Source organism: Ambystoma mexicanum, chromosome 8 (assembly GCF_040938575.1).
Source record: "Ambystoma mexicanum isolate Mex_15411 chromosome 8, UKY_AmexF1_1, whole genome shotgun sequence".
NCBI lineage: Eukaryota > Metazoa > Chordata > Amphibia > Caudata > Ambystomatidae > Ambystoma > Ambystoma mexicanum.
The window spans coordinates 1,615,544,567-1,615,564,343 of record NC_090929.1 but is presented as its reverse complement, the minus strand read 5'-3'; the positions used below and the strand labels follow the sequence as shown (position 1 = coordinate 1,615,564,343).

The 19,777-nt window shown below is 47.3% G+C and overlaps 1 protein-coding gene across 1 annotated transcript in view; it reads right to left on the bottom strand.

Moving 5' to 3' along the window:
• Window positions 1-19,777, bottom strand: part of TDRD1 (tudor domain containing 1) — a 2,044,642-nt gene that overhangs the window by 678,689 nt on the left and 1,346,176 nt on the right. The window contains exon 18 of the mRNA XM_069611868.1: window positions 16,860-17,030. Coding sequence (XP_069467969.1) covers window positions 16,860-17,030 — 171 coding nt within the window. The remainder of the gene's footprint in view (window positions 1-16,859; window positions 17,031-19,777) is intronic.

Sequence of the window (19,777 nt, the reverse complement as noted above, 5' to 3'; positions counted from 1 at the left end):
TGATCAATTAACTTTGTACAGTAGGAATCAAGATAAGTACCCTGAGTTTGAGAGAACCGGTATTATGGAACAATACACGTTACCGTGAATATGATTGCGATCACTTTTTGACAATTCGGTCTACTAAATAAACACGTATCCGCAGCAAGAAATGCTACCGGGGCAAAAAACGCACTTAGCACCTGAGATACCCAGAGAAAGTTAGGGGGAAAAAATCATAGGCAATATGTTAGTTAGGCAAACAGGATCGAACACTACTCATGGACAGAAATGCAAGAGTCAAGAGGCCGGAGCCAGTGTCAAGTGGAACCGGGTTCCTGTGTCGAGGATCACACGTCGGATAGTTCACGATTCAAAGTTGCCAAGAGTACTTTAGATATTGTCAAATGTTCAGAAGCAAAAGTTATAAGAAGGAGGGAAAAATAAGGGCAAGCCTTATAAGCGAGAAATAAGGATTTCACCCAAAATTCCTCAAGCAGGACACAGTAGCTTTTCAAAGAAGAAGCTGGTGCCACGGCAGTTGTTCCTGGTAATTTCATGTAGACCCACGATTCCTGGCTTCGGCACGATGAAGGACGATGTAGGGGGTCTACACCACACAGGGATGAGGCCGGCAGCAGCGACGATGAATAAAAGGTGCGCTCCTTAAAAACAGGAGAGGCTCTTCGGGTAGCTATCTGGACCACTACAGCAGTGTGCAACGATTTCGACCACGAAGGGGACCTCTGGCTGAAGAAGATGAGCTGGTTATCCCCACCAGACTCAAGGGAAGACGACTCCGGACTGGATCTTCTCTTAGTCGTTGAAGGGTAGATAGCTCAGGACTGCAGTAGGGCTTTACCAGGACGGGATAGTTGCAGCAGTCGACCTCTCCTCCACTTCTCTTCGGTTCCTTGTAGTTCCAGTGGCGACCCTCTGAATTCCAGCCCAAGAGACCTGCCTTTTATGCGAACATCCCCCATTCACACAGCCTGGCTGTCAATCACCCAGCAGGGGGGGTTGTCCAGCCCAGACAATCACCTCAGCCATTCATGAAAAGTGAGACTTGGGTTTCCTAGGATACCCTGTGCAGAGGGTGACTACACCACTCCCTCACATTCTGCCCACCTAGATACCCAGGCGCCTTGAGGAGGGCTTCTTGGCAGAAGCCCGCCAAAAGATACTGAACAAAGAAGGCAAACCTGGTTTGTCGTGCACATTAAAACACAAGAAGGAGTTTAATAAAAAAAAATGGAGAATAAACTGCACCAGAGCCAAAAGAAAAAGCATTTGGTCAAACGGGTTTAAGTTTGAGGCTAATAAAATAGCCTACAATATTACCACGGTTATATAAAAGATAACCGCGGTAGAAAATTTGGGTAGATACCACTGCCACCAGCCATGTCTAAATGTTAAAAGAGCGAAACAATGCTCTAGGAGGTACGGATTAAAACGGGCTAAGAGTTAACCCTTCCAGTACGCCATGTAAGATGGGGTGTATTGGATCTGTGGTTAATTTGATCAAGTAAAGTTAAAGGCAACTTTACCCTTTTCTGTGGGACAGTAGTCAGCCTAAAAAAAGGAGTCAGTGGGCAGTCTGAACTACAACCCTGGGTCACTGCACGGAAGGTGCTGTGACACACACAAAAGAAGGGGGCTACTGAAGTGGTGTACTCCAGAGTCCACAACTAAAACAGGTAAAAACACATAGCAAAACACAAGTAAGAGTGGGGGAAAAACTCACTCTTACCAAGTGGAAAGAAATAACTCCAGAGATCCAGCAAAGCTGCTGAGGGACTCACTAGGTAAAGGAAATTAGCCATGAAATGAGAATTCTCCCTAACAGAGTGGTAGGAAAGGCGTACGCATTCATGTTGTTCCACATCTGCAACGCGTCGCCTAACGAGCCCCTGCCCTGCCCCATCCAGGAGGCGAACTGGGGGCATCTCCTGTTGGTACTGGTGGCGAAGAGGTCCACCTGAGGGTGACCCCACCTGGTGAAGATCACCTGAAGGACTTGCTTTGAGAGCAAGCCAGATGGCCATCATCTCGAGCTAGTTGATGTGTTCCAGCTGCTCCTGATGAGACCATACTCCATGGATGCTGTGGTTGTCCAGGGTAGCCCCCTCAGAAATGAAGCTGCAGCCTCCTCATCTTGAGCCTCGTATCTGGCACTGCGAGGAGACACGCCGCCATTATTCCCAGCAGGTCTTGATACCACAATGCCTAGGTTACTTTTCTGCTGAGGAAATGCCCAGTGGCCCTCTTGATTGCTGTGATCTTGTCCGTAGAAAGGAAGATCCTCTTGGTCCCAGTATCTCATATAAGACCCAGAAATGTCAGAGTCTGCGTGGACAGTAACTAACTTGAGATTGATCGAAAATCCCAGATCGTAGTGTGTGCATGAGAGCGGAGGCCGTGTGATGTACTCCATCCAGTGACCCCGCCCTGATTAGCCAGTTGTCAAGGTATGGATAAATGTGGTGGCCTTGAGCACCGAGTAGAGCTGCCACAGCGTTCATTAGCCTTGTAAAGACCCTCAGGCCGAGTTGAGACCAAAGTGTAGAACTTTGTTTTGAAAGTGAAAACCCATGATCCTGAACAGTAGGAAGGACTGATGAGATTCCCAAATCGAGGTGTGCAGGTAGACCATGATATCCAAGACACCAATTTGCGCCTTCGCCAAATCTGCCTTGAACAGTGCCGGGCTAGGAGCTCTGAAAAGAAATCAGCAATCTTTGATTAACAGCAGCCAACATGGCATCAGCGTTGGACTGACGTAGGTGGAGCGTAGCATTTCAGTAGATCTTTTTGTCAAACGACACCAACAGCTTTTCCTCCTTACCCAGGAGTGAAGAAGCGGATGCAGCTGAGGAAGACTGCGGTTTAGAATATACACCGATGCTGCTGCTATTACAGAGGAATGTGGCTGGGGATGCGCTGACAATAAGACAGAGACCCCCCTTAGTCTGCCTGTATTTGGCATTGAGGCGCTCGTTGGTATGCTGAGTAGAGTACTGCTTGACCCAGCCCTTTTTGGCTAAGGTTTCCACGTCCTTCTGAAGAGGGATGCCAGTCCAAGTGGGGAAACTAAGTGTAAGCACCTCGGCCAGGACCCCCGCCTCGGGTTGCTCCGCCTGCGGCTGAGGGATGCCTAGATACTCCGCCAGCCTCTCATGGAATGCCTTAGTTGACCATGGCGTGTACGGGTATTCCTCCTTGTCTGTGTCCGCCGCTGTGTCCTGCAGATGTGGGGGTGCAGGAGTGGTGGGCGGGGGCAGCTGTAAACTGCTGTCTGGCAGTGCTGAGGGCTGAGACGCCATGAGTGGAGCCGGCGTGGGAGCCTGGGGCTGAGCTGGACACAAGGCTGGGATCCCAGATGGAGCTTGCGGCAGTACCGGAGGGAACGTGTCTCCAATTGCACCCATGAGGATGGTGCCCATCTGTGGTGATCTCATGAGGGTGAGGAACTTCTCGAAGAAGCCTTCCACGCAAGCAGGCGGGGCGCCTTAAGGTGAAGGAACGCCTGAGGGCGTAGGGGCTGGGCCTTGCGGATTGCGGTGCCCTTGGCGGTTCTAGTCCCGCCAAACTGGGGGATGCGAAGTGGAGAGATAAGACGTGGACCAGGTAACAGGCGTTGCCCAATACCATCTGCGGTGCGCTCCCCTGCTTGATCTTAGTGCGGATAAGGCGCCAGGTGAGCCGCCATTTTGTCTGGCCGGCTGCCATTTTGTCTGGCTCCACGCCACGTGCTTGAGGTTTGGTGCTTGCTGAGCTGCGTCCAGTCTCAAACTGCACGCTGAATATCAAGGGTTCGGACCTTCCCTGCACCTCAGGTCGAGACCTGGGAAGCAGAGTGCCCTCGTCCATGGTGCCGGTAGTGCTGCGTACAGGTGCCCCCTCGGATATAGGCCCGGTACTAGGGCAAAGCCCCTCAGCTCAGAGCCCGATAATAGAGCATTGTGGTCCCTTGGCGGTGGGACCGGTAGGTTCTTGCGACCCCTCTGCCGGCAGACCAGTAGCTGGAGTAGCCTCGGTCCTCTTGCCGGTTTAAGGACCTGGTAGGTCCCTCCACCTTGGGAGGTTCCCAGAGAAGGAGTGGCCCTGAATGGGGTGCAGAGGAGAACAGATCACCTACCTTGGGCCTGGTCTTCCTCTTCACGTATGCTTTTATGCCCTCTGGAGGTGATCTTTCGAAGAGCTCTCTCCACCTGGGCAACCAATTCTTCAGGGCACGCAGGGTCAAGGCGTTGCATGCAGAACAGCCGTCCAAGCGGTGGTCAGGGACAAGGCATTGGAGGCAGAGTGTGCGAGGGTCGGACGTCGGGCAGGAACTAGGAGTGTCACGGTAATAGTTTTATGACAGTACGATAACCATCTTGCCAAATGACAGTATATCATGGTTATCGCGGTATAGCAAGTGGAGAAAACTTATCTTAAATATTTTCTAAAAGGTCATAAATTGTCAGATTTATCATCACAAACAAAACCAGGCACCCAGGGTCAGAATTGGGCTTTTCAACATACTTTCCACTGAATTGCCACCCCTTGCTTCCACCAAAAACACGTGTGGAGAGGAGGAGGGGGGCCCTGCTGCGACTGGCAAAGCAAACTGAATATCTTTTCTTAAGTGTTCATTTAGGCTTTTTTAGCTCCCCCACTGGCTACTGGTGAAGATGAACATGTTGCCATCTTGATAACCTGCATGACACAGATCAATGGAGGCTGATGGTAGTATACGCGTGTGCGCATACACACACACACACTCTCTCTTTACGTTAGAGCCTTTAGTTTACTTGCGGGCCAAAAGGTGTTCAGTAATCACGGACATGTTACCCTTTGGTATGGCAGCAGGGAATACCCACAGAGATGAGTGAAATTCGCAGTGTGACTTATTATATGTAAATTCAATGATGGAACCAGGGAAATCCCCCATTGTCATATGTTTAGCAAACATCCATTATAAATATATAAACCCCAAAGCCGCCATCCCAAAGTAAACACTTTCATTCTTGGCACTGTATTTATTCTTCCGATTGTTAACACTGATTTTATATCAGGCACGTGTGTTTTATGGAATGGCATTAAAACTGCTCCAACTGAAACTACTTGGCAGACTGCACATCCAACAGTGCAAGACCAAGACTGCGCAGCACTTGCTTACTGCAGCCTTTCCAAATCAGATTGAAAAGCACACTTAACGGTATAACGGTATAAACAATGTAACGGTTATTATTGTTCAATTAAGTGGTTCACAGTATCTTTAACGGTATACCGTTATACTGTTACATCCCTAGCAGGAACCCTCGCAGGCTGGCCACCTGCTGAAACCTGCCGTCACGCGCAGGGGAGGAGCATGGCACTAGAGGTCAGAGTAGTACCTGACAATTGGAAGAGAAAAAAGAAAAGGAGAATAACTTCTTCGGGGGAAGAGCGCGTGGAATTACAAGGCCAAAGGCCTAACCCAGGAGCGCTGGTGAAAGCAGTCTGTTTCATTCGATGCGGAAAAGAGGACTGGGAAGTGGTGCCGGTGGCTGGAGTCAGGGGAGTGCATGCTCCCAGGGACGTGCCCCAGCGTGCATCTAAATTTAAAGGGGAAGACTATTTTTTCTGCTGAAAAAGGTTCAGTTTCGCGTCCCTAGCGAGGGACGCCCATACAGTATGGAGGAAAGGGGACAGGACGTAGGAGTACTGTTTTCTCCAGGAAATTGTCTTGGTGTAAGTGGTCAGTGCTACATTACACATAGCCCAACCCATGACATAGCTTAATCAACCCAAGACAGACATTTGCAAGGCTGCCAGGAGAACTACATACCTTTAAGCTGGGCCCAATTCCACAGTTAATGAATAAACGTCCCAAATAGACTTTCCACCTTTTCTCAGAAAAGTGAGATGGGTATTCCCTGCAGAAACCTTTTGCAGAATATTCAAGGTTAACAGATGTCTCCTCGTCACTGGGAACACTGCAGTCCAAGCCGAGGGTTCTCCCATACTTTAGTTTTGCTTCAGTCTCTTTTATACACTTTAGGTAACCCCAGACTACGAATACCGGAATGCAATTGAGGGATGAATTTAAGCATAAAGCAGGGAAATTGTGTCCCAGGTGACATGGAGTCAGCTGGAACCTTACGTATATCGTTTCTGGAGCCAAGACATCACATTTCCTAACCCTAGTTGCAGCAATTGCCGAAAAAAGCAGTGGAACATGGGTTCAAATAGGAGTGGATTTTGTGAAAATGGAACTAGGGTCTCTCTTGGCCACACGTGGCGGCAGAGTGCGTGGGTCCTTTCAAAAGTACAGCTGTATGCATAATGGGGTAGGTGCAAGAAAATGAGAGCTGAAGCTGTAAACCTGGACACACACCTCATGCATTTATTGCTGGGTTACATAGCGCCAGTCGCAGTGAGTGACATGCTCTGTGGCTTCACTATCAGAGTCGGCCAGAGGTGACATCTCACCACTGTTTATGCGCTATCAGTCAATGAAATTAGGTTATGAAGTATGATAAGCAGGCTCATGATACAGAACACGTGGCCAGTGCACACTGTTGGCACTTCTTGGGTGGCTACTACTGATTGCCATTCAAAATAATAAAATAGGATCACCAAAACTCATCATAATCAAAATGAGGCTCAGACAAAAAGTGCAGGGGCTCAGACATAAGTGACAGGGATGAGTCCTGGGAAACACTGTCACACATTAAGCACCGACTACTATTAACGAGTACAACTTGAAATCATTTTACCATGATAGAGTTGCACAGTGTGTTCTGGAAGAAAGGTTCCTTGTGGAAACCCGGACCCCCATGTGCTGGTTGTGCGATGGTTCTGAATAGCACAAGCGAGATGCAGTCATAGTTTAAATAAAAGGTGAATCACAGGGTGCGCAGCAAGAGACCTATATCCTAATCTCAGCTTCCCCACTAGAGCACCTAGTGTGATTCTGTGAAAATCACTCATCTCACTCTGCATCACATCCACTATCAGACAAAATTAAAAGTACTTTAAAAAAAAGTGATGAAGGCACTATTTAAAAAAAAAAAAAAAACAGACATTGCAGCAGTTGTATCAAACGCATCAGTTGTACGATTTGGTGGTGTCATGTTATAATAAGAAGCAGTGTTAGTTGTAGGTGGATGAAGGGCTTGTGGATACAGTACAACTCTTGAAGGGTCATCTGCTACAGGTTTTGACATTACATTCAGTATTTAGCACTCACCCACAAACCAGGTTGTCTCTCGGCGCAGTACTGATACATTTGTCTCCAAACTTAACAGTATTCATTTATCATTGTAAGCGGGTGACCTTAAACCTTGCATACAGATCCCCACAGTGTTGCTCAACCGACAGATGCCATGCAATGCTCCCCACATTTTAGCAAGAACCACATGCTGCGACATAAATGAGTCACCTCTAAAATATAATTATAAAAAAACACCACCTATCGGGAATGTTAGTGGTTCTTCAAGTACCTTGACTATGCCTGGAATTGCTAGTGTTAGTGTAAGATGCCTCTAACATCTACCACGTTTTCGGCAAGCGCTTAGACTAGCCTGGGACAACTAGTGTTACTATAAGGCGCCTCTGCTGTTAACTTCTTTCATCGTGTACATTTCTGATAAAAGTGAACATATGAACAGACAAAGATTTCCCACCCTCTTTACTTCAAAATATTCCAGAAATGTCGTGCGTGCTAATGTATCAACTTTGTGGCGTTGTAAACCTGTCAATACGTGTCTCATGTATGCCACACTGCTTCCCTGTTGCTCCACTGCCACCTGGTGGAGTGAATTGGGAAACACTTAACAGGCGCCCCTTTTGTACTTGTAGCAAGCTGTCCAATTTACACTCGCCATTTACAGTGGAAATGTTGCACCTTGGGTCCAGCATGACTAAAATGCCAATATCACTCATCAGCATCCTTCAAAATGTCGTACCACACTGAAATATCCTGGTCTAAATCCTGATTGATACGTATCCAGTATCCCCTGATCTTCAAGAAAGTTCTGCAATTGCACTGTAACAATATTTTACAGGAAATTAAGATGGCCAGGACAGGCCTGAAATTAGGCGATAATTACAGAATACCTCATGAAGCAAAGCATTTTTCTTCAAAACAGGCGTAAGATATTTTTTCAAATCAATTGGAAAATATCCCTCTATTAAGGAGGCATTTATAACAGGTAAAAGATGCCTGCTTAGGACCCCTGCATGCTGCTTAGCTAGATGAGCAGGAAATAAATAATAGCGGCCTTTAATTGAAGAATAAGTTTGGAACCTGTTTCCAGATCCACAAGGTAAATATAAATATCGGATGCGTGAAATCTTAATCCCTTGTTGGATAAAAGGCCGAGAATCTATTTTTGTACTAATCTGATCCATTGTATCTGAACAAAAAGGAAGCTAGGGAATCATACATACGGGGACGCAACATTTTTTACAGTTGTGAACAATGCTTTTGGTCTGTTCTGAGCAAGATCAATCTGTTTTTGAAGACATGAGGCTTTAGCGGAATGGTCGACAGGTGTCCTAGTCTTCAAACATAACTTTTCTTTCCGACGATCTTTTTAGTTCTTAATGATTCATTGTACCACCGATTATTACTGCTTCCAGGTCTATTGGTAGTTTTTATAGGGGCAAAAATATCAGTTATTTTGTAGACAAGACAAACGTCTGCTATAACTCAGAATATTTTGTGTTCGGTGAGTGACCAGTCAGACCATTAAGTAATTAAACACTTGTAATGGTATCCATTTTCTTTTTACTGCGTGGCAATTGAACGTTGGCAACTGAGGTCTTTCCATGTTGAGGCTTTCCCATTGGGATGACAAAAGTTACCACATAGTGATCTGACCATGTGACTGGTATAGTCTCCTGGTGGCACACAGGTTTCCCTCTAAACATTACTATTGTTCTGACTTGAGTGTCGTGTAGACCGATGAGACCTCCGTCCCCAAGTGACGCACAGGGGAACAAAATAGAAACCCGCTGTGCGACCCTTGAGGCCACAGGTGAGAGATGTCTTCCCAGATCCACGGAGCCTCTGGAACACCGATGCTGCTGTCAAGAAGGAATGAGATTAAGCACCAGGCAATCACAATACAGGCAGGTAAACAAAAAGAATCTAAAGTGTCTTACCTATCTGGTGTAAGGGAGACCCAGGTAACCTAGTAGGGAGGTTCGAGGCTCAACAAGATACAGCGGTCCCTGGAGTGGTAGAACCGCAGGTAAGCGTGGATCCAGGTAGGCCACCTGTAAGATAGGGCTTGATTTGGGCGTAGAAGTACAGCAAGGTACTCAGGGATGATCCGAAGACAAGTCGATGTGCAGTCCAATAATCCGGCAATAGGTAAACAGTTCCAGGCAAAGGTACAAGGGGGTGTCCAAGAGAGTCCAAGAGAGAGTTCCGTGGTCGAGGTAGCAAGGAGCAAGTAATAACGCCAAACAGGGTCCGAAGCCAGCTGAGAAGCAATGAACGTCCTGCCTCTCAGTTCTTTATACTGTGTGTCCCTGGGTCATGTGACGTCTACCAAGATCACGTGAGGAACGCCACACTGTATCACGTGACCGACGTGATGACGTATCGCCGTCTCTTCTGAGATACATCCTCCAAGGCAGTTGCCAATGCAGGAAAGGTTGTAAGCGAGCCCGTACACCAAAGAAGGAACGGTGTTTTCGGTTCTGTGGGTTCACCGAATCCCTTGAGCCTCGAAGCTGGGGTGGAGGTGTTTGGGGAATGTGAGCAGTGTTCTGATGTGGGGAGGCCTGATGTGCTGAGGATCGCCTAACATAGCCCCTCCCCAACGGCCCACGACCCCGTGGGCAGGATGGATGGTCTAAATGGAAACGGGCCACCAAGCGAGGGGCGTTCAGGTCAGAGGAGGAAACCCATGAACGCTCCTCCGGGCCGTAACCCTTCCAATCTACCAGGTACTGGATCCCTCCCCTAAACCACCTGGAGCCCAAAATGGCCGACACCTCGAAAACATCAGGAGAGGACAAGGACACCGGCGCAACAGGGGTACGAAGACGGACAGAGTCGGGACAAGGTTTGAGGAGGGAGACATGAAACACAGGATGGATGCGCCAAGAGCTGGGAAGCACTAGACGGAAAGCCACCGGATTAACAACCTTAGAAATCACATAGGGACCAACAAAACGAGGCAGCAACTTCCGACAACCCACTAGGCGAAGATGACGGGAAGACAACCAGACCCTGGAACCCACCACCAGAGGGGGAGCAGCCCGACGTTTGCCATCCACACGGGCCTTCATAGCAGCCTTTGCTTCAGTGAGATGAACCACTGTACTAGCGTGTAAGGCAGAAAGATCTCTAAGACATGTCGTGGCCGCAGGGTTCGCAGAATCAGAAGCATCAGGGACCGGCAAGACCTTGGGATGTTGGCCATAGAGGGCGTAAAAGGGAGAATAACCAGTGGCTGAATGAGCCGCATTATTATATGCGAACTCCGCAAGGCGGCCAACCAAGAGGTCTGATGTTGTAAAATAAGGCAACGAAGGTATTGTTCCATAGATTGTTTCGTCCTTTCGGTCTGTCCATCGGTCTCAGGATGGTAGGCCGAAGAATACCTGGTGTCAATGCCCAATAGCTTCGTCAGGGATCTCCAAAACCGAGAGGTGAACTGTGACCCTCGATCAGATATAATGACCGAAGGAAGGCCGAATAGCATGAACACATGTTCAAAAAACAAATCCGCTAATACAGGAGCCGAAGGGATACGTTTGCAGGGGACAAAACGGGCCATTTTAGTGAACGTGTCCACCACCACCCAGATGGAGTCGAAGCCCTTCGATTTGGGGAGATCAGTAACGAAATCCATCGTCAACGTATGCCAGGGCCTGGGAGGTACCGGAAGCGGAAGCAACAACCCAATTGGTCGACCCCTTTGATGTTTAGCCTGAGCACATACTGCGCATGACCTAACATAGCATTCTACATCGCGCTTCATAGAAGGCCACCAACACCAACGCTTGAGAAGATCTAACGTGCGCTCCTGTCCGGGGTGAGCGTTGAAGGGAGCGTCATGAGACCACTCAAGGGCCAGATTACGTGTGTCAGGTGTGGGAAGGAACAGGCGTTCATGTACGAACGGTAACCCATCAGAAAACACTGGGTCCCATTCTCGCAACTGGTCAGAATGATCGCTAGTCCAGGATCGAACCGAGTCTATCAGTGACAATGAGGGAGTACAGAGACAAATCACATGACTCTTTCCGAGAACAGTGTCGGGGAATGTGGGCAATTGAACCCCCCCCGGGGAACGTGACAAGGCATCCGCCTTCCCATGTGCCGTTCCAGGACGGTGCATAATACGGAAGTCAAAAGAGGAAAAGAAAAGATGCCATCGGACCTGTCTGCTATTAATGCATTTCAGAGAAGCCAAATCCTGTAGATTCCGATGATCAGAGTATACTGTGATAGGATATTTAGCCCCCAGAAGATGACGCCAGACACGGAAAGCGTCCATGACAGCCAAGAGTTCTTTTTCCGTAACGGTATAATGAGACTCAGTACTGGAAAACTTACGGGAGTGGTATGCCACTGGATGTAATTTGCCTGTATTAGGACATGTTTGTGACAACACCGCCCCGAGGGCAAAGGAAGAGGCATCTGCCTCGACTATGAACGGGAGATCAGGATTGGGATGTTGGAGTACCGGTGCGGTCGTAAAGGCGGTTTTCAAAGTCTCAAAGGCCTCCTGCTGTTCTCTCTGCCACTGATATGGTACCCGAGGACTAGTCAGGGCCGTGAGTGGGGCTACAATCGTGGAAAAGGAAGAAATGAAACGCCTATAAAAGTTGGCGAATCCTAAAAAGGCCTGCAAGGACTTGAGTGTTTGAGGTACTGGCCAATCCAAGACTGCTTTGACCTTAGACTCGTTCATGGACAACGCCCCAGGGGTGATGTGAAAACCCAAAAACTCAACAGAGGTCTTATGGAACTGACATTTCTCAGGTTTGGCAAATAAGGAATGTTTGCTCAAACGGGTTAGTACTTCTCGGACGTGTTTTACATGGTCATCCAGATCACGAGAGAAGACCAGGATGTCGTCCAAATACACAACCATGTACACATCCAGAATATCCCTGAAAATGTCATTCATGAATCGTTGGAACGTGGCCGGGGCGTTACATAAGCCAAAGGGCATGACAAGATATTCGTACAAGCCGTAACGAGTACAAAAAGCAGTTTTCCACTCGTCTCCCTCGCGAACGCGTACCAAATTGTATGCGCCGCGTAGATCAAGTTTGGTAAAGATGGAAGCATGTGTTAAATGATCTAAGAGTGGAGTGATTAACGGGATGGGATATCTATCCTTCTTGGTGATCGCGTTAAGACGCCGATAATCCACACAAGGACGTAGATCCCCCTCCTTCTTGGGTACAAAGAAGATAGGACTTGCCGCTGGTGAAGTGGAGGGGCGGATGTGTCCTAAACGCAGGGCGCTCTGTACATATTCTTTTAACACCAGTTCCTCCGAAGGAGACAAAGAGTAGATCCTGCCCGAAGGAACAGTGGAATCAGGAAGCAATTCGATTGGGCAGTCATAAGTTCTATGTGGAGGAAGTACCTCAGACGAGCCTCGATCGAAAACCGATTCGAAAGCCCGATATTCTGGCGGAATCCCAGACACCAACCCCCCAACAGTATGGGACTGTATGACTTCTGGATCGTCAACTGTCAGTGTGAGTTGTGCTAGGGCTCCCAAGACCCGAGAGGGTGTGTCAGGGGCTTGATGGATCGGGAGACAAAAATTCTGACAATTATCGGACTCAAAGAGTACAGTGCCTGCTTGCCAATTGATCAGTGGGTTATGTTCACGTAACCAGGGAATCCCTAGTATGATACCGAATTGAGGTGCGGTGATCAAATCAAAACATAAGGTTTCTGTGTGTATGTCTTGTATGTTCAACAAGAGGGGTGCAGTTTGATGTCTAACAGGACCAGAAACCAATGCGGAACCGTCTACGGCTTGAACATGTTCTGGCCGTGTTTTTACCACTAAGGGTAGATTGAGGGAATGGGCCAAATCAATATCTATGTAATTACCAGTGGCACCGGAATCAATAATGATATTGACTGCATGTAGAAGGCCAGTAGAGGGACATAGAGTAGCCTTTACGGAGATGGGTTGAACACGAGCAAAGGCAAGAGGGGTTCCCGGAGAAGAAGATGGGAAACTCGACCTGGTCTCCGGTTCTAAGGTCGAGCCATCCGAAAAACCTGACTCTTCTTGGGACGTCGAGGACACTCTTTCACGAAATGCCCAGTGGTGCCACAGTAAAAGCACGCATTATCTACCCTTCTACGTTCCCTCTCAGATGTTGTAATAGGACTGCGTACCCCTCCCACTTGCATAGGTTCTTCAGTACAGGAAGCGGGAGTAATAACAAGAGTAGGAGAGGATGAGGCCCCCAATTCAGCTCTACGCTCCGATCGGCGTGCATCTACCTGCAGGACGAGATCAACCAATTCCTGATACTGAGTGGGCATAGAAGGTATCACTGCTAAAGCGTCTTTCATGGTGTTACTCAACCCCCTATAAAAGACCACCGCCCGCTTGTTTTCTGGCCATGATGTTTCCGCAACTAGCTGATTGAACCGGGTGATGTAATCTATCAGAGTTCTTTTGCCCTGAGTCAGTTCCAACAACTCCAAATCCCTAGACTGTGCCTTGTGTCGAGTATCGAATACTCGGGACATTTCTAGGACCAATAAATCAAAGTCATAAAGAACCGGGCTATTGTTTTCTAACAGGGGATTAGCCCAAGCGGCAGCTGTTCCAGCTAAATGGGAAAGGGCGAAGGCAGCCTTAGCAGTGGACGTGGGAAAGGCCAACGGCCTGCATAAGAAATGTAACTTGCACTGGTTAACAAAGGTTCTGAATTTCTTGGGATCACCCTGGTAACGTTCAGGAGCAGCCAGGGTGGAAGGAGTTGGGAGGATTAATGGAGTTGGGACTGTAGAAGCAGCCAAGGGAGGGGGTGTAGTGGAGGAGCTGCCATCTCCAAACTCAGGGTCTGTAGGAAGAGAATGCTGAACGCTCTGTATGGCATCCAACCTTTGATGGATCACTGTGTTTGCGGCGGCCATATCCGCCCTTAGTATTGTAATTGCCTGAACTAGAGCAGTTATGGGTTCGTCCGTGGATCCCTGCATCGTCTAACACGACTATACGGCTTCTCAGTCTGTTCTGACTTGAGTGTCGTGTAGACCGATGAGACCTCCGTCCCCAAGTGACGCACAGGGGAACAAAATAGAAACCCGCTGTGCGACCCTTGAGGCCACAGGTGAGAGATGTCTTCCCAGATCCACGGAGCCTCTGGAACACCGATGCTGCTGTCAAGAAGGAATGAGATTAAGCACCAGGCAATCACAATACAGGCAGGTAAACAAAAAGAATCTAAAGTGTCTTACCTATCTGGTGTAAGGGAGACCCAGGTAACCTAGTAGGGAGGTTCGATGCTCAACAAGATACAGCGGTCCCTGGAGTGGTAGAACCGCAGGTAAGCGTGGATCCAGGTAGGCCACCTGTAAGATAGGGCTTGATTTGGGCGTAGAAGTACAGCAAGGTACTCAGGGATGATCCGAAGACAAGTCGATGTGCAGTCCAATAATCCGGCAATAGGTAAACAGTTCCAGGCAAAGGTACAAGGGGGTGTCCAAGAGAGTCCAAGAGAGAGTTCCGTGGTCGAGGTAGCAAGGAGCAAGTAATAACGCCAAACAGGGTCCGAAGCCAGCTGAGAAGCAATGAACGTCCTGCCTCTCAGTTCTTTATACTGTGTGTCCCTGGGTCATGTGACGTCTACCAAGATCACGTGAGGAACGCCACACTGTATCACGTGACCGACGTGATGACGTATCGCCGTCTCTTCTGCGATACATCCTCCAAGGCAGTTGCCAATGCAGGAAAGGTTGTAAGCGAGCCCGTACACCAAAGAAGGAACGGTGTTTTCGGTTCTGTGGGTTCACCGAATCCCTTGAGCCTCGAAGCTGGGGTGGAGGTGTTTGGGGAATGTGAGCAGTGTTCTGATGTGGGGAGGCCTGATGTGCTGAGGATCGCCTAACAACTATATCCAAACAATGCCCACCTACATGAGATGCCAGCTCAAACAGAAGCCGAAGGTCACGGGATTGCATAATATACTTAAAATGGATATATTCCACGTGGTCAGGTTCATTGCACCATATATTGAAATCACCCAAAATAATTATATTTGAGTGATGTTGTGCTTCTGTTCCAAGATAAATATCGAGGCCCTGTAAAAAAAAAAAAAAAAAAAAAAAAAAAAAAAAAAAAAAAAAGAGAACTGGCAGGGGCCGGGGGTCCATAGCAAAGAACTAGATGATACGAGTCAGGAGATATATGTGGGGCCTGGGGCCAAATTACCTTCAACTCTCCCTTCCTAAATATCTTCCTTCTCGAGCACTTCGCTCTTCCGCCTCCAACTCCCTCAGGGTCAGCCGCTTCTCCAAGCAACGAGTTGGGGGGAGATCTCTCTCCGCAGCAGGGTCCTCCCTCTGGAACAGCCTTCCTGCCTCCCTGAAACTTGAGGAGAACCATCTCTGGTTCCGGAAGCACCTCAAAACCTTCCTCTTGGCTTCTGCTTTCCCTCTCCCCTGCTAAATCACTGAAACTGTACTGAATCAGCAACTGGGCCACTCACCAATCTCGGTCCTTCGCCCAGCCACTCTCCCCTGCACTGCGGGACTGTCTCTGTATCCCTACAGCCCCCCTTCCCAGCACTTGTCTGCACTTATCTTGCACTTGCCACCAGCTGGCCCTTATTATTTATATTGTTCATTACTAACCCTATACTGCACTTTCCCCTCTCCCTTTCTCCCCTGCACTTTTCCCGTTCCCCCTACCCATGCACTTGCGCGATCTGAATGACACCTGGCCTAGTAGGATCGTTGTCCGTCTCCCCTTGTTCCCCCCTCCCTGCCTCGTCCGCGCCTTTAAACACTTGTGTATAGGCGCGTTACAAATGCCATATATCATATCAAGAAAGAATTTGAGAGGACGTGTCCCATGTTGGTGTTTGAAAATGAATTCCAGAGAGGACCTTGGAATAACTGCAAACCCGCCTCCCATCATCGTCTCTCCGTTTGGCCACTCAATTAAAAAAACGTCCGTAACCAATAGATGAAAGTGTGAAACCGAGCTTGCTTTGATCCAGGATTCTGTTATAAACAGAATATCCAGCTTTGAAGGAATAATAAGGTCATTGAGTGCAGCAGCATTTTTTAACTGCAGATCTGGCATTAACTATAGACTCCTGGAGAGAATGTAGGATGTAATGCTTACACATAATAGCTAATCAAAATGCCGAATTGCCTGATTTTATCCAGTACCCTCAAAGTAATTGTGCCATGCTCGTTTTGCTGCAGTGCCTGAAAGAATTCCATGGAACACAATTCTACATACAGTATCATGTGTTGAGTGGTCTATTGAGGGCTGTAAACCACACGTCTTTCTTTGTATGACATGTGAACAGGTGTCCAAGAGTGCCAGTGGAAGACGTGGCACTGCTGAGTACATTCCAATGTAATTGAACCATGTCCAATTTTCACAATCACAGTAACATTTTTCCCCATCTCACTCCATGGGCAGTCTATCTTTGACTAGGCTGCTTGAATATTACAAATAAATAACACCAGAGTTCAAATATGTGCTTCACCAGAGCAGACAAATGGGTTAGAATTGAATATTCAATTTAAAGGGGTGAGGGGACTGGCAGCATAATGAACATACATCTAATATCCTGAATGTAAGACAGGGATGAGGAAATGTAATGCAGAATACAAGTAAATAGTGAGAGCATGATTTAGGTTTAAATTAAATTATTTAACAAACCTGACAACCAGCATTGTATGCCTTGAAATGGAAGTTTCAGAAACGTAGGCGGAATCACACGCAATTTATCTGTGGACACATTTTCAATGTTTCCATAATCTACAAAATGCACCTTAGCTGAACCATCTTCAGAAATGTCTTTCACCAAACCTCTATACCAATTGCCATCATCTGTAGGTGGAGAAACAAACAATTATTTTATTGAATGTTGATTGATATACTAACACTATGCAATGTTGTTGGGAGCGTTGCACACTAATGATCTCAGACAACAAATAAGATACCAAATATTAATCTTACATTAAAAAATGGGTATGCCATCCTCCCCCTTCCAAATGCCACACCAAGCACTGCAAAACAAACATCAATCTAATACATACAAAGAGTAAGATTATACCGATACTCCACTCTCAAGCAAGCTTTCTGAATTCTACAGTGGCATTTAAACCTTTGCTTGACTATCAAGACATTTAACACAGACAATCCCATTGGGACATGATTCGAAATTGTAACAGCCATCCAGGAGATGAATTGTGTAACTGTCAGAGCTTATATACAGTTTCAAATGTGTAAATGTAGAAGTTCTTTGCATCTTCAACTCCTGTACTCACCCGAGACGGTCAACGAATTCAGCCAGATGAACAAATGACTTACCCCTGGTAATGCACTTACTTCTGGATGTTCCTCCAGCAGATTCCGCAACTTTGATATAGTGATATCCTGCTTGCAGCTTCGGAAACATTTTGAAAGCAGAGGGTGCCGGGCATCATTCAGTGAAGGTCCCTCAGAAGCTTCCATTCCTGCGCTTGGACAGGACATTGATGCTGGTATAAATAACACACCATGCCCGTTGCCTCAGTTCATGTCCCCCCAGCCCCCCCATCATGCACAAATGGATGTGTCCTCCCACGGATTCGTCATCTTTGATAGACTCTCTGAGAAGTTTGTAAATGGAGGTGGGACCAAAGAATTGTGTTATTGCTTTATGCTGTGAAGAACAGCTTTTCCAGATGTTATGTCCTGACCCGACAAGGAATCCAGGAAGTAGTGCTTTGAGAAGGTGTGTAATGAAGACCAGGTTGCAGCATTATAAATAGCCTGCACCGGTCAATCTCTCTGTAGGGCTGAAGTGGTTGCCACACCCCTGATAGAATGAGCTCTTAGATTATGAATAACATCCTTACGAGCCAAGGAATAGCATTCTTTGATACATAAAATGATCCACCGGGACAAGGTCTGCTTAGTCACAGCCTGCCCTAATTTATGTCTGCAATAACCAACAAAATGTTGGTCAATTGTCTGCCCTTCGGAAATCTGCTTATGTAAAATCTTAGCGCTCTCCTAGGATCTAGTCTGTGTAACCTCTCTTCATTCTTGGAAAGATGAGGAGGTGGGTAAAAAGCTGGCAAAACTATTTTCTGAAATTTCAACACCACCTTGGAGACAATGGTGAATGGAGGCGTGCATGACAAAGCCTGAAGCTCACTCACCCTGTGAGCAGAGGTGATGTACAATACAAAAATAGTTTTTCGAGCCAATAACCTGAGTGTACACGAATGGCAAGGTTCAATGGGGCTCAGATTATGAAATTCAAAACCTTGAGGAACTGAATAACAATGGGAATCTTAAAATAAGAGCATTGTTTTTACGTGTGCTTGAATGTAGACAGCGCAGCCAAGTAATCTTTAGCAGTAGACACCTGAAGTCCATGGTGGGCCAGATGTAACAGAAAAGATAATACAGTGGGAGTGTCACAAATGAAAGGATCAATATCTTTAGCTCTGCACCAGCTGCAAAACATGTTCAATGGCAGCAGTATAAAGCTTTTGTTGATGGCCTCCTAGCCGAAAGAAACACCTCCATACCGTCTTCCGTGATGTCGCAATCTTTGTATCTTAATCTCTCAGAAACCATGTGTTAGGGAGAATACTCATAAATTGTTGATTTCCCTTACCTACTGAGTCCCTCAGCAGCTTTGCTGGATTTCTAGGATTTATTTTTTCACCTGGTAAGAGTGTGAGCCTTTTTTCTCACTCTTACATGTGTTTTGCTATGTGTGTTTCTACTTTTTGTGTGATCTTGGGCACTGGAGCCTCACCTACTCCAGAGCACCATATTTTTCATGTGTGTTACACAGCACCTTCAGTACAGTGACACAGGGGTGTCTTTTAGACTTCCCACCGACTCCATTTTCTGGGGATGACTATAGTCCCCCAGAAAAGGATAAAGTTGCCACTAACTTTACCTTAGTCACTTTAAACCACAGACCCAGTACACCCCATCTTCCATGGAGTATTGGAAAGGGTTAATTCTTATCCCTTTTTGTCTGTGCCTCCTGGGGCATTGTTTCGCTCCCTTTACATTAAGACTTGGCTGGTGGCAGTGGTATCTATCCTAACTTTTCTACCGCGATTATCTTCTATAAACGTGGTAATGTTTTAGGCTATTATATTAGCCTCAAACAAAAACCCGCTTCACAAAATACATTTTATTTTGGATCGGCCGGGTTTATTCGCCAATTCTTTTTGTTAAAGTGTTTCTCACGTTTTACTCTGTGCGCCAAACCAGGTTTGATCCCTTTGTTCATCGCTTTTTCACGGGCTTCCACACAGAAGCCCTCCTTTAGGCACCTGAGAGTCTGGGTAGGCAGGATGTGAGGGAGGGGTTTTAGGACCCCTGCCATGGGTTCCCTTGGTAACCCAAGTCACACTCCTGTCTGATTGGCTAAGGGGACTGGCCTTGCCAGGCCAGCCACCCTGCTGTGTGATTGACAGCCAGGCTGTATGAATGGGTGAAAACTGCATAAAAACCCGGTCTCCGGTGACTGGAAGAGCAAAGTCGCCACTGGAACAAAAGAACCAGTGAGGAACTTGAAGAAGAGGACCCCTACAGCAACTGAACCACCTGGTGAAGCCCTG